We start from the raw sequence: 22,000 nt of genomic DNA, 5'->3' as shown, positions 1-22,000 counted from the left end.
GCACCGCCCGGGCACGGCGGGACGGGAACAGCGCCGGGCCGGGAGCGGGGCAGGGAGCGCGGGAGCGGGGCGGTGAGTGACGGGAGGCACAGGGACCCCCGGAGCTCCTGCGGGCAAGCCAAGAGGTCAGACCTGAGCGTTTGGAGCGAGCGCGCAGCTCCAGCATCTTCCAGCTCACGTCAGCCATGTGAGTCGCCGCCATGGCGGAGCGGTCCCGCAGAGCCCCCGGCGCGGGGTGCGCGCTGCCGGCCGGGCCCTGCCTGGCTCCCGCCGTAAAGCGCAGGCTCCGCCGCCGCTGCCGCAAACCGCGGCCGGCGGGGCCGGGCCCGCCCCGCGCTGCCGTCAGAGCGCGGGCGGGGCGAGGCCGTGCGCGATGGGGGCCCGCGGGCCGTGCCCGCCGCTGGCCCCGCTGCTGGCCTTGGCCCTGCTGGCCCTGGCGGGGCCCGCCCGCGCCCTGCAGAATGTCACCGCTCAGCTCTTCGGGCCCGAGGCCCGCGGGACCCTGGCGGCCTTCGGCGACTTCAACTCGGACAAGCAGACGGACCTGTTCGTGCTGCGCGGCGGTGAGTGCGGGGCTGGCGGCAGGCCCGGGGCTCGGGGGGCACGGGCGGTGTGAGCTGGCTCCTCGTCCCCTCGCAGCACCAGGGGACAGCCCCGGGTGCCGCCGCCCCAGCGCCCCGGCAGTCCCGGGGAGGCGGCGGGCGCGGGCTGAGCCCGGGGCCGGGTCACGCTCCCGGTGCGAGCTGCCCGGCCGGAGCGGGGATGGCTCGCCGGGCCCTGCGCTCTGTGGGCTCCCGGCTGCTCGCTCTTCCCCCGAGCACGGCCCGGGTGCCCGCGGCTGTGTCGCCGAGGGCCGGCGCGGTGAGCACAGCGTTGTTCGCAGGGTGAATCTGACACTTGCTGTACTCCCAGGTATTTCCTGTGTGGAGTACGGTATTTAATTTGTGCTGGAGTGGATTATATGGGGCGCGTTTTTCTTTAAAGTTGAATTTATGGTTGTGAAATAATTTAGAGACTTCATCCTACAACTTGAATGGTCACAAATGGTTGTTTTGCTCCTGCTTTTGCAATATTTTTGGAAACAAGGATGAAAATTTCACAAATGTGGAGGGAAAATTTCACCTTATCCTACTATGAACATTAGGTTAAAGTGTCACGGTGGAGAAATTTGTTACACCTGTCACCTTCCACGAGTTTCTCTTAAGGCTTCAGATATGGGGAGACCTCCGTGCTTATTTTCGGTGGTCATTTGTTATTTGCAGACATTAATCTTGGATTATTTATTTTCTTGAAGCACATTAAGGTAATAAATTTATTCTCAGTTTCACCTTCTTTATTCCTTCAATCTCATAAATGTTCTAAGTGGCTTTGGTAAAACATGAGAGACTTTCCCATCTAGTAGAGTTATTGAAATGCATGGCTCCTTTGAAATGCTCCACTGGCTCATCTACTGAAAAAATGGTCAGATTTAAAATGAATGTCCATGATAAGAGATTTAATTTTTACTTTCTTATCTTTCAGATGAGTGCATGTAACAACGTGAATATTTATAAGTTTCAGAAATGAGATTTGTGATTTCTTTGTTTCTCTATAGCAACACTTGATAAAAATTTTCCCTTGTGATACTTTTCTTAAAAATCAGCTTGAAATAACGTAGTTGAAAGCATTATTTTTCATAACTTAAGTCTTGATGAAAAGTAACTACAGTATACTCTCAAAACAAAAAGTAGTAGTTCTAAATTGTGGGATAAATGGCAGCCACTTGTAAATAGTGTGAGGGGATGAGCACTGGAGATGACATGAGACTTTGAGAAACAGGAGTCTGTGAAGCAGCCCAGTCTTAACAATCCTGACCCTTAATAAGAAATGGAGATGATGTCTTGTACCTTTTGGTGGATATATATTATTTTTCTGATCTTGCAGGACTTCAGTTGAATGAGAGTAATGTTCCATATGCCCAGATACATAAAAGAAAATCAGACTGTGCTCATGCCTTTGAAAGAAATAGTAAACTCGCTGAATGTAAGGGATAATCCAGATCCAGAAGTATTCTGTGCAAGACCAGTTCAAAAGTACCGGTGGACTCTGGGTTTAGTCACTTTTTGAAACTCAGAATGTACAAATAAATGGAGCTGTGCATCCACTTACCTGTTTTGTGAGTCTGTGCATGTAACAGGTCAGTGGGGAGGCTCATGCTGGTTGCTTTTTCATGTACCAGTTTTGGGTTATGCTTGATGCCTCTGCTGGTAGTACAGGGCAGTGAGTGGACATTCCTCTGTTCACCTGCTGCATTTCTTTGGGGAATTAGGGAACTTCTCTATTTCATATATGCATATAGATGTGTAAGTGTGTGATATATATCATACTCAGCCTGATGACCTCTGTTGTTTGTATGGAAAGTGTTCTGTTTTTCACACACTGCAATGCACTGGGCTTTTTCCTTACTGTCCTCTTATCTCAAAAAAATGCAGAACTACTAGCAGCATTTAGAATCGATTGTAGTGGCATAGTAATTCTGTTTTCTGTTCATGTAGTAGTTTTTAATAGTTAATTTGTATTGACTGTTGGTGAGCACTGAGCTGAAATGTTTATATCTCCGTCTTTAATGACCAAAAGATCTCATTTCTCAGTGTTGCAATTAACTGGGGACCTGGTGGGTGTAAAAACACATTTGCTTCTTCATCCTGGTCATTACTTTACCAAGTAGCCAATAAAAAGGCAGGTGTGAGTCTGAGGGATGAAATGGGAATTCCAGGTGCAGCAGGCAGCCCCAGGTGTGCTGTACAGAGCTGAGGCAGCCCCAGGCTCCTGTGCCTTTCCCTCACCCAGGAACATGTGCTGCAGCTCAGGCAGCATTTCTCTGTGCTGGTCTCCCTGGCCTCTCTGAAAGGGTCCTGTTCATTCACTCATTTGGTGGTGGATTCTCCTCTTCAAGAGGTTTGTGGCAGGTGCCTTTTGTTTCATAGTGAGGAGCCTTGTATTCTCTGCTATTTCACAGCTGTGTACTCTGCCACAAAACAATGCTCTTGAAAAGTACTGTGGCAGCTCAGGTTTGGAGCCTCAGAATTATTCTTTTATAGAGAATGATTTTGTGGTGCTGCAGCTGGCTTTATTGGAGAATGAAGGCAAGAAAAAAATACAATTGTTGCACTGTGAGCTATGTTTTACTTACAGAGGTATGTGCGTGTGTATTGTGGCTTACTGACTGAAAAATTTATTTCATCACTGAGGTTAAAATTCTTTTCTTATCTGAATTTCATTTATTTCTGCATCATAAAATATTGCCTTTTGTTTAGATTGTCCCAAAATAATGAAATGATACTTGTATTATTGCCTCTAAATGAGGATATGATGCAGGGAGCCAAGTAAATTCTGAGCTCCCTTTAAAGTTCTCTGGGAAGCTGACATGGGAAAGCAATATGAGATCCTGCTATGTGAGACAATATTAAAAGAATTAAAGTTAGCTTTTAAGCTTTAATTAGTTCAGTATGAGATGTCTTTCAAAGGTTTTGCTGCTGTGGGGAATGATCATTTGTGACAGAGTTGGTTTAATGTTGGGTTTGTATCTAAGCCATTTCCAGTCTTCCTCTGTTGCTCATGGTCTTGCTTGCCTTGGCAGGAAATGAGTTGGTGATCTTTTTGGCTGACCAGAAGGAACCCTACTTTAAGCCCCGTGTTAAGCTACCAATGAAGTGAGTATGGATATTCCATGCTGCTGTTTTCCTTGGGAGTGCCTCTCTGCACTCAGTGGCTGCTGCCTGCAATGTGCTCTTGTTACCTCTTTGACTTGCTTAGCTCACCCTTACAGCTCTAGTTCTTTGACAACTTCCTGATTCATTTCCTGATACATTTTTGTTTTGTTGGTCAGATGACAGAATCTGTGGACATGAGTTGTGTCAGTCATGTTGTTAACTAAGTGTGACTTCCCACCCCTTATGGAATATTTATGGTTTAGGTTTTCCTCAAATTAGTGTTTAAAATACCCATATGTTGGAATATTTTTGCAGTTGATTTGGATCTTTGGGATTTTATTTCCTAGTGGAGCAAACTGTCAATCAATAGCATACATAGGTATTTGTGGTGGGTAGCTTTAACATCAGTCCCAAGACGTTTTCAAGGCAATTCATTCATTTGCTGTAGTTACTAATGGAATCCAGGCAATATCATCTGGTTTAGAAGAGATATAAAAAATGGTGTTCTGGAATTTCTGAGTAGTGATCTGTTCCTTTCTCAAGTTTACGTGTAGCCTTTTAAAAAACCTGTTTTTAATAAATGTAAACGAACTTGTTTATGTGCATATATATATGTCTGGCTTTAATATCTTGTAATACTATTATGATTATTGCTTATGAATAATGCTTACCAATAGTATTATGTTTATTAAAAGTTAAATTGCTTTTATAACTCAGCTTCATCCTCTGTATTCTACATATTTTTATTTTTCCCTATTCCCTCCTATCTTGGAAGGAACTAATTTGTTTAATGCATTAGAAATTATCTGCTTTTAATCCTTAATGTGCTCCTTGTTTGTGTGTGTAAAGCAGACTCTGAGTAGGTGAGCAAATAAAAAGAGATAGAAAGAACAAACAAAGGTGGGAAGGAGTAGTAAACCCTGGCAGAAGGTAGGAGGAAATGGCATTGTCTTTTTAAAAATGTACCTGTGCCTGACTCCTGGTGTTAAAACAGCTCCTGTTGCTTTATGTTCTTGCTCTTGGAATGCAACCAAAAGATCCTGCTCACTGAAACACTTTTTGGTTGACCGGTTCTACAACAAATTTCATTTGTGATGTGTAGATTAGCAAACAGGATATGGCTGAAGAATGCCAAATAGCTGAAGTTTAAAGTCAAAATGTCATTTTCCTTAGACTAAGACAGGCTGTCAGGTGCCTGATTTTGAGATACTTTTGCAATAGGTGAGGGATTTATGTAAACCAGATTGTTAAAGTGTAAGATTGTATTGGACCAACTGATAATAATTGGGCAAGCCTTTGACCAAACAAGTGCTTTTTTCATGCAGACTTTTTTGCAATTATTTGCATGTGGGGGCTTTTATTTTTTATTCCAGATCTCTTGGTGTCACCATAACCAGTGTAGTTCCTGGAGATTATGATGGAGATTCCCAAATGGATGTCCTCCTCACTACCCAGGCCCCAAGTCATGGCAAAGATGAACTTTCAGTGTTTATTTTCTGGGGACACAACCAAACGTTAGGTGAGTTGCTGAGACTGGTTCTTAATAAGATTGTTAGACTTCTTAATTCAAAGTATTGTCAAGAAGTTACAACTCATTTTTACAATGTAATGATTGTTTTTACAACTAAAATAGGGATTAACAGCTATTCAGCTTCACACCCATATATTATCCTGCTGTTAAACTGTGTTCAGTAACTAATGAAAGAGAACAATGCTTGCAGGATATTATGCAACAGACATAACTAAACATTATTCTAATTTGGCAGTACCTATTAACTGAAGAGCTGCTTCTCATGGCTTCCCCATCATGCATGTCAGCTTCACAAAGACTATCTCAAAAGATTTATCTTCAGTTTAAAATGCACAGGGAACCTGGTGTGAACTTTAGTGCATCAACTTCCAAAATAGCATACCTGAACCTACCAACAGTAATGTAATATTTATGTTAAACAAAACTCTTTAAAGACAGTGGCACACTAAAGTGGATATTGGAAGAAAGATTTGAAGAAAACCTCTTTTGGTGAAAGTTTTCAAGACCTTTAGAATTAGATTTTCAGAAGTTTCTTAGCAGTGTTTGAGGTATAGCTGGTTCTGTCTTTGTGTGGAGTCATGGACTGTGTGAACTCTTGGGGTCTCTTATGTTTTCTCTTGACTGCTAAGAAAGGATTTGGGGAAGAATTTACGGTTTGAACAAGGATAGATAAGCAAAAGAAAATACTCTTAAATCCACAAAAACCACTGAAGAACAGTCACTTGTAAACAACTGGGTTATGGCATAGTTACAAGTGAGGCAAGTTTGCCTCAGACACCATTGCTTCTGGCTTCAGTCTGAGCTGAAACAAACAGTCTGGAAAAGTGCAATGGATTAAATATTAAAGGAATAGCAGGTATCTCCAGTATTGGGAAGAACATGAGGGCTTGGATTAAGTAATTCTGTTTTGTTTTGGAAAAAACCCCAAGTGTTGGGGGAACCGCATATGAGCATATGGGGCCTGGAGGAGGAGTCAGAGGTTAAAAATTCAGACAGTGGTTGGTATGTGCTGAGCCTACTGACAAGGTATGGGGTGTCCCCTTGGGTAATAGAAGTGTGACAGACAAGTCAATAGGAGGGGACTGTTGTATGAAATGTGGAAATTGTAAAGACAAACATGGTGAAGAGGGAAATTGAAATAATCTGGCAAGGAGTTTGCATTACAAGTAAAAGAAGTCTAAGATGATAACCTGATGGGAACTTAGTCCTCACTTCCCATTTAGAAAGTCTGCCTTTATTGCTTATTTCAAAGACACACTGTATATAATTAAAAATGTTTTTTACAGTGACAAACATTAAACAGAAGTCTAACATACAATGTTAAACTTTTAGCCTGTCTTCATCCCAACTGTTTCAGTTCTCCTGGATCTCTGTGATTGTAGTCATACACAGAAATAGATTTCACTAAGATCTACTTAGAATAATTTGGAGGACTTTAGTGGAGAGAGGAAAAAGTCTTCAGTATTTTAACTGTAACTCACCTTTTCTGCAAAATTTCAGAAAGCTATTTAGTTCTTAATATTAAGTTATGCCATTTTTTAAAGTCCTAAAACTGATGACTTTAAATGAATAGAATAATTGTCTTAGTTGAAAATGCAAATATGAGAGTATATGAACTAAATGAAGTTAATGTTTTCTGTTTTCAGATCTTAACCATAAAACTATGTTAAATAAGACTTTTCATGATGAGCCTTTAGTAATGGAGTAAGTATGACCTACTTTTTTAGAAAACCACATTTACAGTTGTGACTAAGAGCAACTTAAATATATTTTAATGCTAGAATTTGAAACACATGCTCTGTCTTTTAAGAACAGGGTGGTTTGTGTAATGTCAACTGATCTAACAAAAGATGATGAGCCAAAATAGTTATCTTTACAATTCTTGTATATTATATTATCCTGGCAGTAGTAACTACATGATCTTCTAATTTCTTTCATTTCAGTACTCTGAGTATTCAGAAAAAAAACCGTCCGTTTGTCAGTGAATTTTGTAAAGCAAAAACCTTACTGGCTTACCAAAATGAGCAAATATCCCTTTCACAATGTGCTTGCCTGTGTGTGAAATGCTGAACAAAAGCAGAGGGGAAGTAGATCTGGAAAGCCAAAGCACAGGCATAGTGTGAAACACTGATAGACCTTTACGGCTACCAGCAACTCAGACAAGAGCCAAAATTCAGAGCAGTCTCACAGCTGAGAGTTCTTCATGGCTCAGTGGGAAAATGTGCAAGTACAGATTAGTTTAAGAACAGGTGGTTTGGACTCCTGTAGTGACTGAGGTGGTACTGACATTGTGTTCCATTTTCAGCTTTAATGGAGATTTGATTCCTGATGTGTTTGGTGTGACGAGTGACTCGAGTAAGCCGCAGATCCTGCTGGGCGGGTAAGCTGAGGGCTGGGGGGGTCAGCATGGCTTTGGCAACTCGGGCACTGAGCAGCCACTTCCCATCAAAGTGTAACATTTATGTTTAACTCTTCTGTGCAAATGTGGATCTTATTTCTGTGCTTGGCAAACATTCAGTGATATTCTTCATCTGATCTTTAAAGTGTTATTTTGTAGGGCAAGTAGATATTCCATGAGAGCTGAGGAAACAGAACACTGATAATAGACATCAGAAATAGGAAAATTGTTTCTTGGAACAATTAGGTCCAAGAAGTTATAGTCTCATTTCTTTGGTGTACTTCTGATATTTAGTGTTATAATGTGTTATGGAACTTGTTCTGTACAAAAGCTGCTTTCAGGTTGAGGATGAAAGAACTACTGAAACACATAATTAAAGGGATGGCAAAAGAAAAATCTGCAAGTGTTTGGGGTAAACATGAACAATTAATGCTCTCATCTGCCTGGGAAATGATTTGTGATGGGAAGGTTGGACACCATAGGAAATCAAAAGCACAGGAAGTGCAGGATGTGAGAACATTAAACTATACATGTTAAGGCAAATATAGGGGGAGAGATTTATGAAGTGACATAAAGCAGAGGTGACTAAGTAGCAACACAAATGTGCATACCAGTGATGTCTGTATCACACTCCTTGTGCTAAGGAGTCCCTCAGGCCACTCTTGGGCAGATGGAAGGTGAATGAAGCCTTATGAGATTAAATTGCAGCAAAAGGGACTAAGTTTCATTATTATTTCTGCTAGTCCTGAAATTTCTAGAATGGGACCAGTTATCAAATACTGGAGTGAAAATAATGGTGTACTTAAATGCTTGACAAGGATTGTGCAAAGGATTATTCTTAACTGTTTTGGATATGAATGCTGAAATCAAAGCACAACAAAAGATTGTGTCTCCAGAAGAAGCAGAAGACTGGCTCAGAAGAACCAGTCTGTAGCCAAAAAATACAGAGTAGCAATGTCTCTAATATTGGGCAGGATGCCAAAGAACTTTAAATCTGTAATTTGAAAATAAAAAAACCTGTTATCTGTAGTTCCTAACTGGCTCTTTTCCTTTCCTAGGATAAATGACACTCAAATGTGTCAGTGGAAACTATGCCCTTCTTGGCAGTGTGGTTTTGTTCATTAATCTCAACTTGAATTGTATTACCATACTTGTACTAGTGGCTTATGAAACAGATTTCAGATTCACAGGGGTGTTTCTGAACTCTTTGCAATGATTATATATAAAATAACTGGTATGAGCTTTTGAAGAAATGGAAAAATTGGGAAAAATTTGTTTCATTTTGCTGAAGAAATTATTTCTGGAACTTTAAGATACAAATAAACTTACTCATCATAGCTCAGAATAAGATTGAGTGCTACAGGTAGTAACATAAGCTATGTCTTGTTCATGGCAAACAGTTTCATCACCTGCTTAGAAAAGCACTTTTCTATTTTAATCCAAAATGTTTTAAGATTTATTCTAGAGCTGTATGACTAACTTCATTCGCAATCCTCAAGACTGAACACACAGAAACACCTAGAGAAAATACTTATTTCTTTAAGTGATGCATTTTAATATTTCTAAGACTTAGTTATGATCTCTGGGAAGTAATCAGAATATTATTTATTTTTTTACCATAAGATTAGTCAAGGGGGATAAGGATTTCAAATAATATCTATGTAATGTCACTGGAATAAGTAAGGTAGTTCCAGACTATAAGTAGTAATATTTCTGTCTGCTGTTGTATCGTGCACATTGAGATTTTCCTGAGTGTTTTAGCTGAGGGTTCTGAAAGTCACATATTTGATGATTAAACTGCTCTGACTTTTGAAGGATTTGTTGCACTTCAAGTCACTGCTAATAGGGAGGTTTGCTGGAAATTCAGCCATTTTTAGAAAAGAAACCAGCAGGGCATGTATATTTATAAATAAATAAATAAAACTATCACCTGCTTGGGAAATTCCATAATTAGATAGTAGTCCATTGTAATGTGGGAGTTTTATTCATGTGTTGATTTTAAGTGAACTGACATAAAGTGTATTTCCATGCAGCAGGCATGAGCTGCTCTAACAGCATGTGCTCACTTCTGCTCATATTTATTAATCAGAAAGTAGATTCCAGAAGTACTTGCAGAAGTAAAGCTGCTTGAAGAAACTGGGAAGGATAGGGATCAGTGTCTTGGGATTTGCAGTACAGCTGGAGCCTTGGCACTGACTCTGTGGGTAGTGACACTGTTCTGTGCAAAAAAAAATTGCTTTAGAAAATTAATAAAATGGAACTGAAGCCCCTGTGCTATGAATCATCCATTGCAGAACCTTTCAAGCAATTACTTGAGTTACTTAGTATAGTGTAAGCTAAGTAGGAATTTTATCTTAGCATTAGGAGAACATGCTTTCTATCCCATTTTATTTAAAGTTTCACTGTTTTTTTTTAAACTATATTATCATGATTAACAGTCCTTACACATTGATGAAATGTATTTTTATTCCTGTCCGTAGGAACTTGTCATGGCATCCTGCACTGGAAACTCAAAGTAAAATGTATATACCACACTCTCATGCCTTTATTGATTTAAATAATGACTTCACTGCTGGTAAGTCATAGAAATGTTAAATACCATACTAAAAATAATTACCACTAAGTGTCAATGTCATGTGTTGCAGCTTCCTTCAGTAATTATATGGTTTTGCTGCTTCTGATTTGGGTTTTTTAATTACTTAGTATCTACAATTTGAAAATTCTAGGTTTTAAAAACCAACTTTTAAAATAAATATTCTTATAGCATTTTCTACTTCTTGATGATAATCATAACTACTGCTTGTTCTGAATGATATTGTGTTCACTTTTAAAGTGTTGTTTCCTCCTCTTCACAATGCTGTACTCTAGTATTTCATGGCAACTGCATCAGGGCTGCAGTTTTTCATCTTGAGTCTGGAAATAGGTAGTTTGAGCAGAATTTTTTTAAGATGACTTGAAATTTTTTTTCAGGATTTCATTGTGACTTCGTTCCATTTTGTTGTAGTTAGTTCTATCACTGATGATACTGTATTCTTCCTTTATTTTGTTGGGGTATTTTGTCAATGCAATTCAGTTACCACCATGAATCTATTTATCACTTACATACCTGGCTCATATTTCCAAGCACATTTAAATATTGTGATAAACTTAATTTCTTCACACACTAAATTAATTCTTAAGTGTTTTATCTTCTGCTAGATGTGCAATGTACATCAATTCATATATGGTAATTTTGAAAAGAGAGCTTATCTTTTTCCTGTTTAGTTGCACAGGAATGAGAGGAACAAGTCCATAAATTTAATTAAGATGCTTATAAATGTTGGGGATTAAGTTAATTGCTTTAGCATGCAGTCAAACCTTAGTATTCAGTTCTGGCACATTGCTATGTGAAGCTGTCAAGTGTAAATTCCAACTGGAAAATTAAATATATGGTTGCTTACCATAATCAGTGTCACATAACAGCCAGTTCTAACACACTTAGTTCTAAGAAGCCTTTTGGAATTCTGTTTTAGTGGCATAAGCAGCATACATGAGCATTCCAGGTAACATTTTAAGCTGAATACATTGAAATCTAAACTCTGAGATGAGTAAAGGTAAGAACTCTTAAGATTCTTACATTGATCAGTCAAAGGTTGATTAATTTTTCAAGGTTTTTGACAGCTGCCAGACTAAAGAATGTTCCAAGAGTTCTAGTTAGGGCTGCTGCTATGTGGAAGCTCCTCTATTAAATAGAAAAGAGAGTCAGGAGCTTTGTGTGGGTAGTGCTAGGAGCTTTTATGGATTCACATCTATTTTTATATCTCAAGATGTGAGTAGAAGCTCCTGTGAAGCTCTTCCCATAAAGATCCCGACTTTTACTTGCTTGTAGCAGCAAGGCTGTGACACCTCTGGCTGAGGTACTACATTAGGGTGTTATGTTTAGTGCTGTAGGAAGTGTTGTGTTACAGGAACCTGGGGAAAATTGTAAGGAAAATAATTCGTTCTAACAAGAAAACTGGAGAAAATATTACAATATTACTATTTTTTTATATAGTGTTTTACTTCTAAGGTGGGAATGATAATTTTTTTTTACTGTCCCTATGAAGATGGGGCTAACTTGGAATAAGACATATGTTGCTGAAAAACAGCATCAGTATAATCTGGTATTTCATGACTGATGTGTTTTTCCAAGAGTGCTTCCTGCCAAAATGAAAAGTCACCAGTCATTTTGTCCTGCCTGCACATTTATGGCAGTTCTTTGACATCGGCTCTAGTAACTGCTTGGAACTGGGGCTGCTGTGGAGCACAGTTCATTGTCAGTGGAGTTAAGTTGATCCAACTCGCCATGCAGGATTGTCAGAGCCAACTAAGAACAGGAAAGGTTGACTCCTCTTTTAGCAGCAGCAGTTATAGGCTGCCTTTAACCAAGCATGAAATTGTACCTTGAGTCTCGCTGTGCCTCTTCCGAAAAATACCTGTGTAGTGTTCTCACCATGTCTGCTCTAATTTGTGTGTCTGTACAGAGCTGGCCGAGTGACTCATAGGTAGTCATCAAAGTAGTCAGGTGATAGAAATCAGGGGGAAAAAGGGCAAAACAACAAAAGCTGTGAGTGTGTGCAGTACTGGTGGGACTGTGGTGGGAAATGCACTGGGGCAGGCAGGGCAGAGCCAGTGCTGGGTTACCAGAGTGTTGGAGCCTGGCACTGCTTGGCTCACAGGAGCTGGTGAGGAGGAGAGCATTCCTGTGACTCAGTATTCACCCACACAGCCATTTCTCAGTGGGAACAAAACCTCATTAACAGGGCCTGGTGCACATTAGAATAGTATTAATTAAAAGGGAGGCATTGACAAGATGCAGGGGAATAATCTGCCTGCTGAAGTCATGTGGCCCAAAACATTTAATAATCATGGGATTTGATTCTGCTGTAGGACTTCTGGACTGAAATATTCAGGCTGTTTACTCACAGGCAATACTACTATTAATGATTATAAGGATATAATTGTACCTCAAATGGATGCAGTGACTTATGTTTACAAATAGATCACCAGGACATGCCATTTTACTTGTTCTTCATGGGTTTTTTGCAGATATTTTTAAATCATTTTTCTAATATTCTGCAATATTTTGGGACTCTTTGTATTCTGTAACAGATGCAGCCAATTTGATGATTTTTAGCTGGGCTATTTTTGGCAACTCTATCATTATAAACAGCTTAGGAGATTTAAAGTGTGCTTGACATAAAAAGAAATCCTCTCTGGGCTGAGAAGCTTTTTGCTAGTTTATTGCCTAACCCGTTTTCAACCTGCTGATATTAAACACTCAGAACGGAGCTTTTAATTGCCACACTTCTCATGCTCTGGGTGAAATGAAGTTGAATTGTTATGATTTCATTATATGAGAACTTGCTCATAAAAATGTGTTTAATCCCTAACAGTGCTTCATGAAAGGCTAACAGTGTAAGGATTTTATAATCCAAAAATCCTCTAACCACAACAAAGATAATACTAATCTTTCTTGGTGAGAGATAAACTGGGCTGTTTCAGAGAGTAATGCTGCTGCTGTTTTTAAAGAAAGCATACTCATGCAGAAGTCTCAGCTCCCTATAATTACTATAATTATTATTATTAATTATTATTCAGTAAGGAATTCTGAGTTAGACCAGGAATTTCATAAAAACCATGCAAAAATTTGCAGTATAAAACCTTTACCAAAGGGTTTGTATGTGCTTAATAGAGAAACCAAATACCAAACTTTCAAGTGTCTTTTGCAAGCACATTAAGCATGTGTTGCTCCAGGGAGGAGTATCTGCTTCACAGAGTGGCTGAGTTGGGATGTCTGGAAATGGGCTGGTCCCATCCCTGTCACTGTGCATGCACTGAGGCTGCAAGGTGAGGAGCAAGTGTGGTGGCCCTTGCTGGAACAGGACTGCTGGGTGTCTAGTAATTCATACTCACACTTGTCATTAGTTCTTTTTTACAGCTGGCTCAGGAAAATAGTCTTGGAACTTAAAATAATAGGCTTGTCTGAACAGATTAACATCAGGTGTATTTAGTAAAGCAAATAGTCGAGGGGAGCATTTCCAAAGCAGGATCTTCAAGTGGGAGGCGTGTCTTAAAAACGTTGCATTTGAAATTTTTAGAATAGTCATTATTTTGCTGTGTCTTTTTTTTTTTTTTCCCTAATTAGACAACTTCATTACTTTTATTGTAAATGTCCTGAAATGTCAGATCTTAACTTAGGGCTAATGCTGTCTTTCTAAACTTGGAGAGGTGGGGGGGAAACTAGGATTATTAAGCCATAAATTTGTTTGCCTTCAGAGATACAAGTCTTCTACTAAGAAGTCAGGCCCAACAAACACTTTTAAAGTGCTCAAATGCATGGTACAAGCTGCCTTGGACTGTGAATCCCACTGTAACTTCACTCTATACATCTGTCAATGTATCCTTGAATTCTGTGAAAAATAGCTGATGTATTAAATACTGTGTGTCAGTTATGTGATTCCACAGTTTAGAAGTGCTGCTTTTACAACTGATCTCATGTGGAACACTGGCACGTGTTGTGTATAATTGGAGATATTTTTGGAGCTGTTTATATAAAATGAAGGAAAAATCATAAATTTGGGTTTGGGAAAACTAAAGTGGAAAAATCATTAGTCAGAAACAGCTTGCTGTAAGCTAATTGCTAGTCTCTTTGCTGATTTCTGGTGGTTAATTTTCTTATGTTGTTTTGCTTTGGGAATTTAGAAACCTAATGTACCAGAACGTTCACAATGTGTTTTCTTTTTGATTCCCACTTAGTTTAAATGTGTAAATGTAGATAGTTTTCTTCTTGAAAACCAATCGCTCAAATCACAAATGATATTTCAGTTGTAGTCATTTAAACCTGAATTCTGAAAATAGTATAAATGCTCCATGTCTGGTTCTCTGGTCATATTTTTGGTGAGTTTCCTCTTCAGTGGAAGCTGGTAGTCTCTCTGCAGCTCATATTACCAGCAGAGCTGATTTTCTGCAGTAGCTCTGCCTTTATTCACTATTAAAATAACTGGCAGACAAAGTATCTGGTGACATTTTAAAACTTGAGTGGGGGTTGTGTGTATATATTTGAAGTCAACTTGTTCTCTCTGGTTTTCCCCTCTCCCTTACATTTCTCCCAGAGCAGATAAAGCCATGTCACTATGTCATTCCTTCAACAGGTACAATTTTTTTTTAATTTCCTAAGTGTTTTAGCTCTGATAGCAGAGCTTACCTCTGAGTTTACTGCAAATAATGGAGGCAAAAAATGTATCATATAAGATAGAATATATTTCAGAGGACTTGAGTCTTTTTCATTACTTCTACTCTTCACATGTTTATTATCTCTAATTAAAAATGCTCTGGATGGTATGATCTCCTGTGACCCTCATTCCTCCTCTTGCTCCTTCCCAATGTTCAACACCACAGGAAGTTCCAGCTCATAAAATCAAACCAGAGCTGGAATTAGCTGCATCTCCTCCTGCTGCTGGGACTGGGCTGCTTTTGCCAATGGCGTCTCTTACAGCTTTCCTTACAGAGAGAACCAAAGGATGGGTAGAGAGCATTAGAGAAAAGAGAGAGCTGTAGGTTTAACTTCTTTTTCCTAATCTTTCTAAAGAAGCTCATAATCTCTATCTGCTTAGCAGTTTTAATTTGAGAACTGCCACTATGAAGTGTCTCAAAAGCTATTCTTTTTGCAATTTTTAATTATATACTGGATAGTTATATACACTAGGGAGTTATATTATATTTTTATGGGAATCAATAACTTAATACAGGTAGAAGTAAATTGGTTCTGCCCCAAATAGCACTTTGTTGAGAAAACATGAATGTGAAAATGGTTTCTGAAAGCACTCTTGAGGGTCATTGTTTTCTGTTCCTTGAAACAGTATTGTTGCCCATATTCTGAAAATAAAAAGCATTTTCTATCTGAAAGCTCATATTTGAGGTGCTAACAACCAAAAGGATAGTACCACCTACTCTGTGTATTCAACAGCATAAATCTAAAGTTCTCCAGTTAAGTCAAGCTTTTAAATTAATATATTAATTCCTTCTATAGTAATTTTTAATAATGAAAGATGGTACTGCTTAGTTATGTTGTTTATCATTGTTTATCACCTGGTTTACTAAATAGTTCTTAATACATTTTGAAAGAATGACAGAATAAATTCACGATCACTTATAAGCACATCTCTTAAAAATTTGCCAGCACACATTAGATTGTTTGGAACATGTGAAGTCCTTTTGTTTTGCTCAAGTTTTTCAGAGTAGGAAGTTACTGTATCATTTAATTGGCACCAAAAATTCATGTAGATGTATTCCATTTGCTCTAGGACAGTACTAATGCCAACATGGCAAATCTGAATGCCACATGCAGAGGGTTCCTCTGTCTGAATGAAAAACTTATGAACAGGAGCATGAAACTTGTAAGATCTTGTTTTCTTTTTCCATGTAGTAAAGAAATAAAGCTGACTGTATCTAACTTCTTTGTATAAAATTAGCTTTGTGCATACTAGAAGTATTGTACAACTAAAATTGTGTAGTTACAAATAAAAAAATTGTAAATGATGTTTGGTTTTAAATGCTTTTTTTCCTACCAGTATTCAATCTGTAATGTAAATAGAAGAAAGCTATCTTTTATTTTGCCTTGGGTTTTAGGGCATTTAATGATTTTAATACAGTTACTACATTACCATTCTGTCAACACACTGCAAAGCAGAAATTTTTAATTCAGCACATTATTTACATATAGATAAGGCAGGCCTATTCATCTCCAAAAGTAACTCCTGGTTAGACAATGTACATACTCTGTTCTTCCACATTGATGGAAACATGTTTGCAGGGTACACGTAAATGTTCTAATTGTGTACTGCCTTGTCCGTAGTGATAGTGCTTATAATAAGGGCACTTTCTCCCCCTCCTTTTAAACTTCAGAAGTAAATGTGAAATCAAGCACTAACCTAATGTTCCTTGTACCCTGGTGGCTTCTCAAGACACTCAGATGCTGAGGGGTTTTATTCTGAAATAAAGCCCTCTGACATTAAACAGAAAGGTCAAATCAGTCATTAGTGAAATGAATGCTCCATCTAAAAATAGTACCATTTTTATAACACTCAAAAGTGACAGAAAATAACAAGGGTAATCAGAAGTGAACTTGGAGCCAGTTCTGTTTAGTTAGGTTTTATTGGAATTTCTAGTTCTCGTAAGTAGAATCAGGGGCAGTAGGGTGAGACTGTAATACTATGTGTTTGGGTTACTGTTGGTAACGAGCCAGTGTAAAATAGGTTTCAGAAATACCAGCTGGGGCACTGTTGTTGCTATTTTCCTTACTAGTTCTTGCTGCCTTTCTCAACCAGCCATCAGTAGAGGCTGTGCCATAGCCAGGGATTGTGGAATCCTTCCCTTCCATTGTGCCTCTGGACTATGACCAGTGTCTGGGTGCTCAGCTGAGAGCAGGGGGCCAAAGGCTGAAATGTGTGCACAGGAAGGGAGAGAGGAGAAAGGTGGGGAAGAAATCCAGACTGAAGGCAGGAAATTTAGTTGGAGATGGTGAGGAGCAAACCCTGGATGAATTGCTGCAAAAAGAGGATATTCATTTCAGATGGACTTGAAGTTCTTAGAGGAGGGCTGACCTAATGGTGTTTGGAATAAGGGAAGCATAGCTGCTAAGGCTGGGTTGAGAGGAGTCTAGGACTGGCTGTGTGAAAAAAACCATGGGATGTGGATCAGAGCTGGACTTGCTGTTGGGTGTAGAGATGGGTGGTTGGAAACTGCCTATATGTTTATTTCTGCAGCAGAAAGATTTGCAGGAAAAGTAGAAATGCTTTCATGTTTAAGGTATTCAAATGCTGTCCTGCATTTTAATCTGTCTTTTTAATGAATTTCCTTTGTCATGACCAATAAGCTGCTGCAATTACCACAGAATGGCTTGGGTTAGAAAGTATCTTAAATCTCATCCAGTTACAACCCCCTACCAGGGACACTTTCCCACCTTTCAGGGATGGGGCAGCCATAGCTTCTCTGGGTAACTCATGCAGGGCCTCACCACCGTGGCAGGGAAGAATTCCTTTGTTACTTCTAACCTAAACCTGCTCTCTTTCAGCTTAAGACCATTACCCTTGTCCTATCCCTGCATGTCCTCATCCAAAGCCCCTCCCCAGCTCTCTCTATGTCCTGGCAGGGACTCTAAGGTTTCTCCTCCAGACTGAACAGCCCCAGCTCCCAGCCCATCCCCACAGGAGAGGTGCTCCTGCCCTTGGATCAGCTTGGTTGCCCTTCTCCAGGCTCTGGATTCTCAGTAGCTGCTTTTCTTCAGTGCAGGTCTCTGGTTCCAAGCCCCGTGGCACAAATGCCATGCTCTTGCTGCCCAGGATGGGCCACTGTAGGCAGTTGTGGTTAGGTAAAGCTCTTTTAGATGCATTGCACAAACATTGCCAGAAATGTAGCTAGCTCAAGATGGGATGTGCTATGTTCAAATGACAATTTTAGTGTTTGTGGCTGTGTCTGGGGTGACTTGGACATTGATACAGGGTAGTTCTAAATGCACTAAATAAACTCAATGCAGTCTAACCAGTCAAGTTTTATGTTGCTTTTGGGGGAGATTTTTCAGTCTTCAGTGGGCCATGTGTTGATAAAGCATCAGAATTCCCTGATCCTGTCAAATGAAGATGGATGGAAGTGCTGTGGTTCCTCTATAACGAGCTTTAGGTTATAGGAGCTAGGAGCACAGTACTGAATAGCTTCTCCTTCACAGGCAGAAATGTATATTCTAATAATCTCTTTCCTTTTTTAAAGAATGAATGCTGAATTCAGTATTTATATATATCTATTAACTGCTGATCAGATGTAGCAGAGCTTGGAGAACAGCATCTTTTTACTAAGCTAGTTAAATTAAATTATAGCCAAATTTGCTCACCAACTCTCTTTTTAGTGTAAGTTGTTAGTAAAATGCTAATACACAGTGGTTTTTGTGTTGCAGCATTTTTAGATACCTTCTGTGTTAAGTGTATGGTATATGTTTTAGTTGATTTTCAGTATTGTAGATCTGAAATGCTGGCTAACCTCCATGCTTACTTACCTATTCTCAGGCTGTTGAATTTTGTTGATGAATGTTCCAATTACTTATGTTGTATTTATGTTAATCACTGACTGTTAAATCCAAAATAGGAAAGTGTATTTACATGTGAACACAGTTTGCTTTGCAGGTGTTTAAGAGAAGGGTTTCCTCTCAGGCAGTATTGGTTTTTTTACTTCTGTCCATTCACTTAGGCCATAGGTTCTGCATCTCAGGAAATCTGCCTGAATCTGACATCAAGATCTTCCCCTATCCCAGCTATTGAGTATTTTCCTTATCTTTGCTGAATCATATCACAAATTAAGAATGCAAGAAATGCCCTGCAGGCTTAGTCTAGTGGTCTGTCCAACTACCTCAATATTCTTTCCCTGGCAGCAGCAGTAGTAAACTGGATTTTTTTCCTCTTCTGTTTCATATTTCCATTTGTATATCTACACAATCTACAACTATGCTTAAAGGGCTCTTAAAAGTACCCCCTTGCCTGTTGTTTTTAGCATCCCTTTATGTGTCTGTTGTCTGGGAAAACCATCACCTTTGTATTCTGTAAATAATTGCTTGTTGAGCTCCAGATTCATTGATTTTAGTAACCTCAGGTTGGAAATAATCTCTCACTGTGCTGTTGTTAGGGTCATAAGAATTTGAGCAACCCTCAATACTTTGTGTGCACTTTTTAAGCATAGACATATTTCTGGAATAGACTCTGTTTCTTGCAGCTGAAATTGCAACCTGAACTGCTTCCCAAAGGCAGTGTGCAGCAAATCCACAGACAAGTGACTTTTTCTGAGCATACACAATATAATAGGCATTCCTTGTAGGAAAAAGGGGCTGAGTTTTCTTGGTATAGCCAGAAGCAAAAGTGAAATGTTGCAGTTCTCAACATGATTAGTATTTTGTAATATAGAAAGTGCAGAAAAGAACTGTATATGTTTTCATTGTTGTGTACTTTTGGTCACATCTTGTAATGCAACCCAAGACACCCAGTACTGATCATACAGATATTAATGCGTTTGTGGGCTCCATCTGTTCTCCTGCTGCTCTTACATATTTAAGAATTCAGTAATAATAGGCATGGAAAGCAGTAACAGTGAGGTGGGAGATATGTTGATATTCCTTTGGAAAGGAGACACAGAATTTCTTTGCTTTGGCTGTAAGTATTCATAAAGTGCACAGATTCTTTCTTGTTTCTTTGCTGAGATGCTCTTGTAGTCAAAAATTACATAATCAAACCAGAAAGAATCATAAAGTAAGGTAGGTTGAAAGTGACATTTGGGAATTAACTGGTCTAAAGTGCTGCTCCAGTCAGGACTTGGTTTTTCTTACACATTTCTTTCGCAATCTTGGGAGAAAACACTTGTCATTCTAAACTATACAAATTTGTGAATAGCAATTTCTTGTGTCTGAATTGCATCACCTTTTTGTACTGCTGTTGCGAAGAAATGGTTTTGTTTTGCTTGGTTTGAAATCTCTCACATTCTTGATCAAAATGGAAAATTACTTGTAAATATTAAAAATTTCGTTTGATTTCAGTGCAAGAGTTTAAGCCCAGGATCATGCATGAGCATTTCAAACATGTAGCTTTTAAGAAGGCTTAGGGATAAAAAGGAGGGGACAATTGGCAATAAGGTACCAGTGGAATTGGTTCCAGTGGGCTGTAGAACCAGAGGTGCTGTTGCTGCAGCTGTACCAAGTTGTCCTATGGGAAATCACAGCTTGTTCCTTTAATGCAGGAGCAGCGTGGCACCAGCTCCTCTACACTATTTTTAGATTATCTGCTCTCTTAGCCTGCCTTTGCACTTTGCCAGTACAGTGTGACATTACAGCAGCCCTGGAACTGCTCTGCTGTGTTGGTTCATTCGTTCTATATAATGTTCTGTGCCTGGAGTTAGGAAAAAGGAGGCAGAGGAGTACATGGAGAGGAACAGACTTTAAAGAGAAGTTGGTTTGGGGGAGGGAGTTCAGTGCCAAACAGGAATGTCACTGAATGTAATTGTCTTTAAGCTGCTGGAGACAAAGTCAGTGCAGGATCTTGCACCCAGGCAGGAACACCCCACACCAGCACAGGCTGGGGGTGACTTGCAGCAGCTCTGACAAGGGCCTGGGGATCCTGGTGGGCAGCAGGCTGTCCATGAGCCAGCACCACCTTCTTGTGAGACCCAATGGAATCCTACCCCTCTACTCAGCCCTGCTGAGGATCACCTGGAATGCTGTGTCCTGCTCTGGACTCCTCAGTACCAGAGACATGGAGCTCCTGGAGCTGGGCCAGCCAAGGGTGACAAAGGTGGTGAAGGGACTGGAGCATGTCCCTGCTGAGGAAAGGCTGAGGGAGCTGGGGCAAGTTCTAGCATGGTGACACTGGGTGAGTTATGTCTGGTGTTGGCAGATGTGCCACTTTGTCCCAGTCTGGGACACAAAAATGTATAAATAGCATTGCCAGAGGGAATGCTGAGCTACTACTCGCCAGGATCTCCCCTTGCAGAGAGGATTGACTCAGCAGTGAAGGTGGGAGGTCAGCTCTGCAGTGTGAGATGGAGTCAGACAGGTGCTGGGGAGAGGTTACAGTGCAGCCAGAATGGCTGTAAGGGTCACCCAGCCTGCCCCAGCTGGGGAGCAAATGCTCATCCTTTACTGGGTATTTCAACAGAACACTTCAGAGCCTGTTGTAGCATGACCTGTGTGCAGCAGAGCCCAGAGCTCGTGGCAAATTTCAGTACCAAGTACAGCAAGGACTCAGCTTGAAATAATTAAACCTCAAAAACTTTGTTTCAAGATATAGTGGCATTTTGGCCTGTAGGAAAATTAGTTTAGGCTTCTGTTATTTCATGTTTCTCTTTCTCCCCCTGTGAACATAGTGGATTTTTGGATATTTTTCTGGCTTATATCTGATAGTAATCAACAGTATTGCATAAACTTCCTTCTAGATGCAATGTTGATATTTGAAAGTACAGTAATTTCACGACTATAAGGTGCACCTTAAATCCTAAAACTTGATCAAAACCAGGAGGTGCGCCTTATAATCTGGTGCGCCTTATAGTCGTGAAATTATTGTATAAGTTTTCTAACTTACATATATGCTGTCTTCAGATTATTTCCATTACTTTTGTCTCACTTTCAAGAAGTCCTTAAGTGTCACTGTAATTCATTGCGATGAAACACACACTATAATGCTTTTCATGTGTATGCTGTAAAGGAAATGGCCATTTCAGATATTCAAAGGAATTCAATTAAATGGTAGAGCTTTTAAGCTGTGGGAGGAGTGAAATCTGTAAGGAGAATCTTTGTTGGTTTTTCTGGAGGGGGTGTTGTTTGGGTTTTGC

General features: G+C 39.8%; 2 protein-coding genes across 5 annotated transcripts in view; one reads left to right on the top strand and one right to left on the bottom strand.

The window, feature by feature from the left end:
- PHKB (phosphorylase kinase regulatory subunit beta) overlaps positions 1–259 on the bottom strand; it is a 70,569-nt gene extending 70,310 nt beyond the window's left edge. For 2 of the 4 annotated variants that reach the window (XM_033069352.2, XM_042779622.1), the window contains exon 1: positions 133–223. Coding sequence is in view for 1 of the 4 variants with exons in the window: in XM_033069355.2 (XP_032925246.1) it covers positions 133–202 (70 nt within the window). In the remaining 3 variants the exon portion in view is untranslated. Of the gene's footprint in view, positions 1–132 lie in introns of all 4 variants that reach the window. The other 2 variants (XM_033069355.2, XM_033069353.2) reach the window with 2 other exon arrangements.
- Positions 260–347: 88 nt separating this feature from the next.
- Positions 348–22,000, top strand: part of ITFG1 (integrin alpha FG-GAP repeat containing 1) — a 74,110-nt gene continuing 52,457 nt past the window's right edge. The window contains exons 1-6 of the mRNA XM_033069443.1: positions 348–563; positions 3,620–3,692; positions 5,066–5,211; positions 6,870–6,927; positions 7,529–7,603; positions 10,102–10,196. Coding sequence (XP_032925334.1) covers positions 374–563; positions 3,620–3,692; positions 5,066–5,211; positions 6,870–6,927; positions 7,529–7,603; positions 10,102–10,196 — 637 coding nt within the window. The 5' untranslated portion in view covers positions 348–373. The remainder of the gene's footprint in view (positions 564–3,619; positions 3,693–5,065; positions 5,212–6,869; positions 6,928–7,528; positions 7,604–10,101; positions 10,197–22,000) is intronic.

Source organism: Catharus ustulatus, chromosome 11 (genome assembly GCF_009819885.2).
Source record: "Catharus ustulatus isolate bCatUst1 chromosome 11, bCatUst1.pri.v2, whole genome shotgun sequence".
NCBI lineage: Eukaryota > Metazoa > Chordata > Aves > Passeriformes > Turdidae > Catharus > Catharus ustulatus.
Note: the sequence above shows the minus strand (reverse complement) of the source record. Positions and strands in the feature narration are given on the sequence as shown.